This window comes from Bos javanicus, chromosome 4 (genome assembly GCF_032452875.1).
Source record: "Bos javanicus breed banteng chromosome 4, ARS-OSU_banteng_1.0, whole genome shotgun sequence".
Lineage (NCBI taxonomy): Eukaryota > Metazoa > Chordata > Mammalia > Artiodactyla > Bovidae > Bos > Bos javanicus.
The window spans coordinates 43600353-43612596 of NC_083871.1; the positions used below are offsets into that span (position 1 = coordinate 43600353).

The 12244-nt window shown below is 37.7% G+C and overlaps 1 protein-coding gene across 14 annotated transcripts in view; it reads left to right on the forward strand.

Annotated features, from left to right (window-relative positions):
• MAGI2 (membrane associated guanylate kinase, WW and PDZ domain containing 2) overlaps positions 1-12244 on the forward strand; it is a 1471158-nt gene that overhangs the window by 1253455 nt on the left and 205459 nt on the right. For all 14 annotated transcript variants that reach the window (XM_061413833.1, XM_061413837.1, XM_061413836.1 and 11 more), the window contains one exon: positions 7458-7489. In XM_061413833.1, the coding sequence (XP_061269817.1) occupies positions 7458-7489 (32 nt within the window). The remainder of the gene's footprint in view (positions 1-7457; positions 7490-12244) is intronic.

Below are 12244 nucleotides of genomic sequence, written 5' to 3' on the forward strand. Positions count from 1 at the left end.
ATCAAGGTCATTTTCAGTGAGTTAGCTCTTCGCATCAGGTGGCCAAAATATTGGAGCTTCAGTTTCAGCATTAGTCCTTCCAATAAATATTCAGGGTTGATTTCCTTTAGGATTGACTGGTTTGATCTCCTAGCAGTCCAAGGGACTCTTAAGAGTAGTCTTCAGATCAGATCAGATTAGTCGCTCAGTCGTGTCCGACTCTTTGCGACCCCATGAATCGCAGCACGCCAGGCCTCCCTGTCCATCACCAACTCCCGGAGTTCACTCAGACTCACATCCATCGAGTCAGTGATGCCATCCAGCCATCTCATCCTCTGTCGTCCCCTTCTCCTCTTGCCCCCAGTCCCTCCCAGCATCAGAGTCTTTTCCAGTGAGTCAACTCTTCACGTGATGTGGCCAAAGTACTGGAGTTTCAGCTTCAGCATCATTCCTTCCAAAAAAATCCCAGGGCTGATCTCCTTCAGAATGGACTGGTTGGATCTCCTTGCAGTCCAAGGAACTCTCAAGAGTCTTCTCCAACACCACAGTTCAAAAGCATCAATTCTTCGGCGCTCAGCCTTCTTCACAGTCCAACTCTCACATCCATACATGACCACAGGAAAAACCATAGCCTTGACTAGATGAACCTTTGTTGGCAAAGTAATGTCTCTGCTTTTCAATATGCTATCTAGGTTGGTCATAACCTTCCTTCCAAGGAGTAAGCGTCTTTTAATTTCATGGCTGCAGTCACCATCTGTAGTGATTTTGGAGCCCAGAAAAATAAAGTCTGACACTGTTTCCACTGTTTCCCCATCTATTTCCCATGAAGTGGTGGGACCGGATGCCATGATCTTCGTTTTCTGAATGTTGAGCTTTAAGCCAACTTTTTCACTCTCCACTTTCACTTTCATCAAGAGGCTTTTGAGTTCCTCTTCACTTTCTGCCATAAGTGTGGTGGTCATCTGCATATCTGAGGTTATTGATATTTCTCCCGGCAATCTTGATTCCAGCTTGTGCTTCTTCCAGTCCAGGGTTTCTCATGATGTACTCTGCATATAAGTTAAATAAACAGGGTGACAATACACAGCCTTGACCAACTCCTTTTCCTATTTGGAACCAGTCTGTTGTTCCATGTCCAGTTCTAACTGTTGCTTCCTGACCTGCATACAGATTTCTCAAGAGAGGCAGATCAGGTGGTCTGATATTCCCATCTTTCAGAATTTTCCACAGTTTCTTGTGATCCACACAGTCAAAGGCTTTGGCATAGTCAATAAAACAGAAATAGATGTTTTTCTGGAACTCTCTTGCTTTTTCTATGATCCAGCGGATGTTGGCAATTTAATCTCTGGTTCCTCTACCTTTTCTAAAGCCAGCTTGAACACCAGGAAGTTCACGGTTCACATATTGCTGAAGCCTGGCTTGGAGAATTTTGAGCATTACTTTACTAGCATGTGAGATGAGTGCAATTGTGCAGTAGTTTGAGCATTCTTTGGCATTGCCTTTCTTTGGGATTGGAATGAAAACTGACCTTTTCCAGTCCTGTGACCACTGCTGAGTTTTCCAAATTTGCTGGCATATTGAGTGCAGCACTTTCACAGCATCATCTTTCAGGATTTGAGGTATATTCAATTGTTGTATCTTATTTTTCAAGCAAACCAGAACAAAGCTTTTAGTAACTCAGAGCATGGACATCTCTGCTGAAACAGGCCTTTAGTTCAAAATGGTTCCTAGTCCTTTTCTGTTGCTTAAAGAAAATGAGAAATAGAAAGTGTTTCTCCTGCATCTCTGTCATTTGTAGTAAATGGAATTTTCTATAAAATGCATGAAATTAATGATAGTTTTCAAAGCCAGAGTCATATGTTGCAGCAAGTACTTCAGTTAAAGAAAAAATCATCTCACATTCTGCAAACGGTAGTTCAGTATATCAAACAGACTATAGAGGCATACTGAAAGATTTAGTCCCTGAGGAAATTACTAGAAATCCCAAAAAATTGCATTGGCCTAATTCCAAAGTGAAGATATCATGATGGCATTCTCTGATTAAGTGTCTCTTCATTGTATTTTGAGCCCTTATTTGAAGTGGGGAGTTTTAAGAAAGTTCATCATCTTGTACCCTGTGAAAATAATTATTATATAATGATTAAAAAACAACAACAACAACTCTTACCAAACAACTCACAAATGCATGCTAGAAAGTGACTCTCCCTTCAGAGCTGCAGTAAATATACTGATATTCTTTCATTTGGGGTATCATGTGTCAGAAGTAGTTTCTGATAAGAGCCACTTTGTGGAACTTTCTTATGATAAGGCACTATTGCTAACCAGTCATCACACAATTTGAAAATGTTCCTTTGCGGCGCTGACATTGGCCAAACAGAGTTTGTATCACCTGAGGTGAGACATTAGGCAACAGTTGTTCCTTATGAACAACCAACCAACGCAATCCAATGATGTGCATAGAATGTTTTCTGGTTTCTCCTAAAGCAAGATTCCTAACAATAAAACATTGGAGAAGGTGCAAAAATGGGAAATACTAAATATTTTCTGCATTTTTACTAAATTGAGTGGGTATTACCTACAGTAGACATTGCTACTGTGTTTTCATTTTTAACTGGTTCAGTTCAGTTCAATCACTCAGTTGTGTCCGAATCTTTGTGACCACATGAATCACAGCACACCAGGCCTCCCTGTCCATCACCAACTCCCAGAGTTCACTCAAACTCATGTCCATTGAGTCAGTGATGCCATCCAGCCGTCTCATTCTCTGTCGTCCCCTTCTCCTCCTGCCCCCAATCCCTCCCAGCATCAGGGTCTTTTCCAGTGAGTCAGCTCTTCACATGAGGTGGCCAAAGTATTGGAGTTTCATCTTCAGCATCAGTCCTTCCAATGAACACTCAGGACTGATCTCCTTTAGGATGGACTGGTTGGATCTCCTTGCAGTCCAAGGGACTCTCAAGAGTCTTCTCCAACACCATAGTTCAAAAGCATTAATTCTTCGGTGCTCTTATATAAAATGTTCCCTATATAGGGTGTTCAAATTTAGAAAATGAAAATGTAGACTTCCCAATTAAATTGAATTTCAGATAAACAAGTAATTTTTAATGTAAGTATGTCCTATGCAGTGTATGTCTCATGCAGTCAGTCTACAGGACATACTAAAAAGTTATTCATTGTTTATCTGAAATTCATATTTAACTGGGCAACCATAGTCCTATAATTATTAAAATTGTATTTAGTTGATATGTAAATTTGATTTAACTTTCAGTATGAAACTGGTTTTGCCTTCTCTCCTCTTCCATTTTTAAGCATCAGAATTTCTGTTTAAGCTATTTGTACTGTGTTTCTGTTTCTCTGCCCATCTAATTGTGCTTTTACATGAGGAATTAAAAATATATTTTAACTTTATTTCTTGTTCTAAAGAAGACAGATTTTAGAGATCTAACTTAATTTTCTGCTTCATATTAAATGCATTGAAATTTCCTTATTGGCTGCATCTAAATTTTCCCATTTATTCTCTTACTTTTTTCCTTTTTAAAATGTCCCTACTCATGTTTCAGTTAGCTTATAACTGTTTCTTGAGGTCTTTCACTTTTATTGTCTTTAGAGTTCAGTTCAGTTCAGTTCAGTCGCTCGGTCGTGTCCGACTTTTTGTGACCCCATGAATTGCAGCATTCCAGGCCTCCCTGTCCCTCACCAACTCCCGGAGTTCATTCAAACTCATGTCCATTGAGTCAGTGATGCCATCCAGCCATCTCATCCTCTGTTATCCCCTTCTCCTCCTGCCCCAAATCCCTCCCAGCATTAGGGTCTTTTCCAATGAGTCAACTCTTCACATGAGGTAGCCAAAGTACTGGAGTTTCAGCTCTGGCATCATTCCTTCCAAAGAATACCCAGGACTGATCTCCTTTAGAATGGACTGGTTGGATCTCAACACACTTCAATAAATGATCAGTATGGAAAACAGGTTAAGTTATTATAATAAATAAATAAAATAAATAAATTTTAATTCTATAAGAGAATTATAATATTCTACTTTCTATAGAAGTAGGGAAAATAAAGGCCAGAAATAAACTAAAATATAAAGCAAGTTTTATTAGTATTTTAAAGAAAAATCCCTTTTTTATGAATTTGCCTTTGTAAAAAGGACTATCAGCTCTGAAAGGCTTAAGAAAAAGCTATCTATATTCCTCATCCTGTATCCCTGAGTGTAGGTGGTGAGACACCCAAAAGTAATTGTCTCAACAAACCAAGCCTGTCTTCCTCCTGTGATCTATTTTGGCCAGAATGATTTCAAAAAAAGAAAAGTTCCAGAAATAAGGATTTAAAAGTTCTTATTTTGTTTGGGAGTATTTTATGTTAATTGCAATAGACTAGATTTCTTACAGGTGTAATCCCTACAAAAATTTATTGTACATTTATAATCATTTGACCCACATTATTATAGCATTTGACCTACATCATTTGACCCATGCTATTATAGTATTTATGGAGCTCTTCCAATGAAGCTGAGCAGAAAACTGGAGATTAATCAGGTAGAAAACATGATTTTATCAATTAATTGGGCCAAATTGGGTATACCCCAAATAGATGTTCTCTTTTCTTTTTTTATTCTTTTGCATTTTATTTACACAATTATCAGAACAGCAAACTGCCAACCAATTAAATCTTTAAAGAAGAGTTACGTATCTTTTTTTTTTTCCATTGCAACACTATTTTTTTTTTATTTTATTTTTAAACTTTACAAAATTGTATTAGTTTTGCCAAATATCAAAATGAATCCGCCACAGGTATACATGTGTTCCCCATCCAGAACCCTCCTCCCTCCCCATACCATCCCTCTGGGTTGTCCCAATGCGCTAGCCCCAAGCATCCAGTATCGTGCATCGTACCTGGACTGGCAACTCGTTTCATACATGATATTTTACATGTTTCAATGCCATTCTCCCAAATCTTCCCACCCTCTCCCTCTGCAACAGAGTCCATAAGACTGTTCTATACATACATCTTTTTATATAATTTATTTTTAATTGTAGGATAATTGCTTTACAATGTTGTATTGCAAAATAAATGTTTTCTGTTCATCTTCATTTAAGTGTTTTTAGCATGATTGCTAATTTGCCAAAGGAACTCTAAGACTCACGTAAGTTATTTATTTTTAAGGAAATCTATTCTGATATTATTTCTGCTACCTAAAATTACTTACTCTGAAACAAGCAGCTTCTTTCTGACAATGACTCAGAAAGTGAAGCTATTGCTTCGGAGATTGAAGCCTCTTCCTCACAACTCAGCATTAGGCATATTTCAGAAACTGCCATAATGGGCACAGTGGAGAAGTCCTGCGTCATGCCAATAGTCTGAGGTCAGACTGAATAAAACAACCTCAAAAGAAGAGGAAGCCAATGTGCCAGTGATGATAGGTGGTCAAATTAAATGGCCCTCTCTCCTTGTCTTATCTTAACCAATGTCCCTATTATGCCATTTCAGTTCTGGCACTGTAGCTGCCAAGAGGTCCCATGATTATACATTTTCCACAGGAGGAATAATCATCTTTTAAGATAATGCCCCATGTGGAGATGAGAGCCCCATAAAAAGAAATCATATTCAATACATCTGTAAATCTAAGAAACTCCCAGCACCTAGCAAATGTAAAGCAGCAAATACTCAAAATCCATTCTGGCACTGCAGGAAGAAGAAAAAGGAGGAACACAGAGAAAGCAGAGGAAATCACTGAATGTTTGAACATTGTGAGAATGTATAAATGACATCTTTTCTCAAAAGAACCATTGCTGACCGTTCCATGAAACAGCAAATAAATTTTATCCTTCAATGAGAATAATAGTTAATTGGCCAATAGGTCACAATGCTTTTCACTTTTATAATTATTGGTCAAATTGTTTTCATTGGCATTTTACAGAATGAGTCAAAGAGATAAATATATTTATTTATCTGTAATTTTACTCTCAGCTATTATCAAAAAGGATGTGATTAAATCCTTGCAATTAAATTATAATCAAGCCACACATTAAATAGAACTTTTTTAATAGTTGGAAAGAGAAATAAGAACATACATACAGAGTATACAAGAAAGTAAGCCAATTCCACCCATCTCCTTAGGTAAGATAGTTGTTATACTTCAGCATTAAATTTAACTCTGTGTTCCAAGGAAATTGAGGAATATGACGGCTTACATGCTTTCACTCTTTTCATAAAATGCAGCATCAGCTATTTACAACGTTTGTGTTGAGGTGCAAGTAGTATTTAAATTAGTGTTTATACTGTGCCTGAGTTTAATTGCTTCAGCATCTAGATAAGTGTGTGTCTAGTTTTCTGTGGATATTTCCTATAAATGGAAATAGTTGAAAACCATGGCCCATTCTATGCCAGTCCAAGTTTTAAAGGTAATAAGCATTACGTGGCATATTTTCAACATTCCATTTTTTATTGGGCATTTTATCAGACACCACCTAATATTAACATGAGTGAAGTCATTGAAAGAGGGGAGAGATGGTATGAGAAGAAAGTAATTTTGTTCTGTATTTTGACTTGTGTTTTGGCTTGCTGGGGTCAGTGTATGATAAAATAATAACAATAAAGGAAAAATGAATTAATCTGTCCTTTACTTTTAATTATCTTAAAGGTCATTCAGATCAAAGTCAGTTCAACCGTCACACCATTTGTGATCATTGAAAGAGCTCAATGAGTTGAAAAATTCCTGACTTTGATGATACACGATTCACTCAATTAACAAACATTTTTAGCTGCTTCTTCATGAAAAACATTGTGTTGTCACTAGGGCACAGGGATAATAAAATGGATATCTGCTGTAGAGAAGTCAGTGGGAGAAACAGCTCATATACAGTTATAGTAGAATCTATTCATCATATAAGTATATACATTATTTATAAATGTAGGATTAATGAAGGCTTGTTGATTGATTTCTAACCACATAAAGCAGAATTATTTATTATACACTGGTGTTAATCTTTAAAAGTCTTAATTTCTATCTATATTCTCTCTGTCTGTCCCTCTCTACCCTCCTCACTGTTTCTCATTTTCTCTCTCTCTCTCCCTCTCCTTCTCCCTCTCTCTCCCTCTCTCTCCCCCTCTCTCTCTCTCTTCCCACCCCACCCACCCACACCCATACCCACATCCACACACAGCTAAGGCTGTGCCACAGAAATCCCAAAGGATGACTCAGCCTTAGCTCTTGTAAAGTGACTGATCTTTTGCCACACAGTTCCTCACCATCGCTGGGCTTCAGAATCCTCAGCTTCCAAATAAAGAAATATTCCTAGAATCATTAATATAATACAATAAAATTGTTCCCTTTGAAAAAAAACTGTGCAGCCAGGCAGAATGTGTTGTTGTTGTTTACTATTAACTTATATAAAGTACTTGCAGCTGTCTTAATATCATGCTACCTGTAAGTGGTAGTGGAATGTATTTTCAAAGTTCATATATTGTTTTCTTTATTGCAGGTTTCTTTTCTCCATGGAAAACCCCAAAGCCTGTAAGTTGAAATTCTTCTTCTTTATTACTAGTTAGATTACAATTTCACTAAGTAAGATTTGAACTGGATAACCTCAAAATCCCTTCCTCCTTTGAGATTTTTGATGTCAAAAGAACAAATTCTCTGTGAAAAACTAACTTATCTTGCTTTCCTATAAAGATTATTCTGTTTTTTTACATTTTTACAAAACAAGCATTAACACTGTTCAGTATGGTATGCTGAAAATTCTTTAGAAACCTTTGTTTTCACCATCAGAAATACCATAGTTTCTTACTGCATTGAATTTTTAAAACAATACAAATTATAGACCCAGATGTCTTGACCTACAAATTAAATCTGACCCTCAAGAAATTTAGCTGTATATATATTTGTGTTTATATTTACATTTTAATGCATACAGAGCTAAACAAAGACACACAGATACATGTGTGTCTGTGAAAAAATTTGTGTTTTTCCACCATAACTGACAGTCACTCAAAGTGGTACTCTGAATTTTCAGAAACTGGTGATCTCTGCTGTCACCTAGTCTCTCTGAGCCTAGTTTCTTTATCAGCTGTCCTGAAAGGTTGATGCTAACGTAGGAGACTGGTATTTTATTAATCTTTTTGTGATACAAGTTTAGCCAAGTTGCCTTCCCACCTGGAGATGATCTTTACTTGCCATTGATTGAAACCAGTTTGTCCAAGTCCCAAGAGCTGGGACTAGCTTTCTGGGGTCCCATTCTATGCTGTGTTAGAATAGCCAACCTTAACTGAGATAGCTAAAACCCAGAAGTGGAAGAGAGCTGTGCAAAGTGATTCAAGTTAACAACAAAAAAACAAAACAAACAATTTAAAAAAAAACAACTCCTAATCTCAGGGAATCACGTCTTCCACCTACTTTTCTTTCCTCTCACAGTAAGTAGCTCTGACACCAGTGGCCCCTAATTTGGCCAGTGAGTAGAGACTTATTGGGTTAATTTTATGCTCCTTTTTTTCCCCTTTTACTGAAGGAATATTTAAGTGCTTCATTTTTTCATTTGAGAAATGGACATAATATGATTTTGCATATTTTTCAAGTGCAATAACTGGCTTATTTAAATAACATGGCTTTAAAATCATTTGAAGACATGTGAAAATAAAATATTATTGAGCTCTGGAGTATGCCTGAGGTCCAGGTTTCTTTCAAAGAGAGATGAGAAAACTGGGAGCTGGTGATGAGAGACCCATGCTCTCAGAACTTTCACACCAAGCATGTCTTTATTTGGGATTCAGCTCATCTGGTCCACAGAGTATATCAGATGAGAAAACTAGTCTTCTTTGAGCCTAGTTAAAGTATTTAGTGATACGTGTGATTTTGAAAAGAAGTGTTTAAAAATACTTAAGATGAAATTTGTTTTGCCTTGACCAAAATCTGAATAATTCCTTCCTTTCACCACCAGAGTTAAAAATCTGTGTTCTGTGGTTACACATATCTTTATCTAATTTAAGAAGGAATCTTGCAACTTCATCACGGTGCTACAATTAAATAATCTACTGATTTCCTTATATATACCACATTTACACAAATAATGCCATTGGCATAATTATAGTATCTGCTGTCATTACACTAATTACATCCACACTCAATAATTCCAAAAATGGGTTTTCATAGAACTCAGTTTAAAATTAATCCTGAACCCAGGCATCCCTCCAAAAGGTAGGACTTGGACTTCCAGGTCCTAAGCTAAATGAAGATAGAGGATTGTCAGTGTAATGTCCTCCATGCATCCACCAGAAACTCTTCAGATTAGGGACTCAGGTGACAGGCCATGTGTAAAGTGGTTTAGAGTGCAGGCTCTGAAGGCTTACTGCCTGTGTTCAAACTGTGTTTCTCCTTACTAGCTAGGTTGCCTTCAACTAGCTGCTTAAGCTTTCAGTATTTCAAGTTCATCTATAAATGGGGATAATAATAATACTCCTCTCATGGTTATTGTAAAGAGTCTATGACTTAATCCATGTAAGGTGCTTAAAGCAGAGCCTCTGACATGCTCAAAAATATAAACTACTGTCATTCTAGAAAGCAGACTTTCCACGAATAAACTCTTAACAAATTAATCACTCAATGAATAAACATAGTTTGCAAAACTATTTACTTAAACAAATATATAAATACATACCCACAGTATTTGGATTTATGCACTCTCTCCTTTGAAGAGGATTGATGACATTGTTAATCAGGATAAGGAAATGTTTTCACCCCTTCTCCTGGTCCTGTGTCACTTTCTGACCTTCTTCTGTCCTACTGATCCACATCTAAAACTAATCCACATCAAGAGAGCCACTTCTGTTTAACAAGTAATACACTAACTGTAGTGGGTTCTTGTTCTCTTCATCTGGAAGGAATACAAGTTCATTCTCCAAGTACTGAATCAAGCCAAATGTCTTCATCTCCCAGCCCTGCCCTAAAATAGTAAGGAAGTGTGTTTAGACTATCCTAGCTTCTATAGGTAGCAAGCAGTTTCTAGTTTTCATGGGGAGGACAACTTACCTTGTTCACAAGCTCTCTATTCTCAGTGTGCATCCTAGAATCAGAAGGTGGGTTTAAAAAAATTGACCACACCATAATCGATTTTTTTTCTGTTTTACTCTTTGATATCCCATCGTGAATTATATGTCTACTCTGTCCACTGCTATCTCAGTGACTATATTTTCATACAGTTAAAACATTCACTCATTCATCAAGGAGAATAGAAATACAAGTCTTCTCCCAGATAAAGAAAACAATTTGCTTTCCATTTTTCCTTACTCTAGTGAAGTGTTTATAAATATTGGCATAGGTAAGGACACAGCTAGGACTGTGGGAAGTTCCAATCAGAAGCCTTTTTGACATATAAACGCCTGGCAGCTCTTCAGAGGTCAAGGCCAGGAAGACATTAAGTGGAATAAGAAGTTGGGGTAAGAGTCTAGGTGGTTCATGAATATTGAGAGGAACTAGTGAGTACAAGGTAACCCAGCTGGAAGGCAAAAGTGCAGAGACCAAGGTATCTAAGAAAATATTAGGAAGTCAATAGAGTTGCTCAGTCATGTCGGACTCTTTGCGACCCCGTGGACTGTAGGCTGCCAGGCTTCTCTGCCCACAGCATTCTCCAGGCAAGAATACTGGAGTGGGTAGCCATTCTCTTCTCCAGGAGATCTTCCCAACCCAGGAATAGAACCCACGTCTCCTGCATTTGCAGGCAGATTCTTTACTGTCTGAGTCACCAGGGAAGCCCTTAATACCTATGCCTGATTCATGTTGATGTTTGGCAGAAATCAACAAAATTCTGCAAAAGCAATTATCCTTCAGTTAAAAAAAAAAAAAAAGATGCTGTCAGATCAGCACATCAGCTCCAGAGAACAGGGGTTGGGGGGTGGGGGTGGAGGGGGCGGTGATCCCACAGCAGGGGGTTTCCACCATGGTCTTCTAGGTCTGAACTTCAAATGACTGGATAAGAGGGTGGGGGAGTGAAGGACTATGAGTCTTCTTTGTCAGTAATTTCATGGGCACTGTGATTATCTGCTCTACAGTCTTACAAATCCCTGACAGAGTGACTCGAGGGTTGATTAATGTCACAGCAAGACACTGTGAATGCTTTACTAAGCATGAACTGGACTCAACTAATTTCTCCATCTCAGTGCTGTAGACATTGTAGAATTTTTCTATCTGCCACAGAAACTTTCCTAAACAGTGCCAAAAGCATTATTTATTTTCTAGTTTTAAGAATGTTTTTTAATACTAATATTTCACCTGAAGCATGTTTGCTCCAGTGACTGTACATGAACAATATATATACTAGCAAGACTTATGGGAGAATCAGATAACCCTCCGTGGAAGATAGAAGAAATAAATAGACGTTTGCTGAAGCCCTTTGATGACAAGTGGGATACTCAGTGATTCAGACCATATTTCTAATTTATTTACTTTTTAGAATTAAGTATCTTATGTTTAGAAACAGAAGGGAGAAAGTCACAGCCAAAATGCACCCACATGGTGCCTGAAGTCAGTTAAAATGAAAAATAAAAAAGAATATGCCTTTAGCCACAGTGTGGGTCTTCCTGTCAGAGCACAGGCACAGAGAATGGATGACCAAAGGAACCTACAATGGCTTCCTAGGCAAATTTTACTTTCAAGTGAATTATGAAGTGCATATTTAAAGATTTTTACTAAATGGGAGCTAAAGGGTCACTGAGCAGAAAATTGGCCAGACTCTGAGCAAATTTACAAATTATTCCCCTCAATGTATTATTATGTTAAAAGAAAAAAAAAGGACTCCCATTATAGATATAGATTTGTTTTTGACCCAGGGCCGGGCACTGACAGCTGCTGGACCTCTCTGTGCTCCTAGAGATCATGTTTAATATTAGGGAGTTGAACTCAGCTAGGGGTTTTCCATCTTTGTTAGTTATAGAACCTTTGTTCAAACGAAATCTTGGTCAGTAGCCCATAAAGTAAACAAATTAAAATGAAGCTAAGTGTCTTCTTAGTTTCTTCTGAAAGCTATGATAAAATAGATTGGTGTCTTATAAAAACAGGAATATATTTCTCATAGTTCTGCAAGCTAGAAGTCCAAGATGAAGGCACCAGAAGATTCAGTGTTGGTCAGAGCCCACCTCCTAGATGGCCGTAACCTCACCTGGGTCTTGGGACTACAGAGTTCTCTGGGGTCTCCTCTATAAGGGCACCAGTTCCATTCATGAAAGCTCCAGCTTCATGACCTAATTATCTCCCCAAAGCTCCACCTCCTAGCAGTGTTAC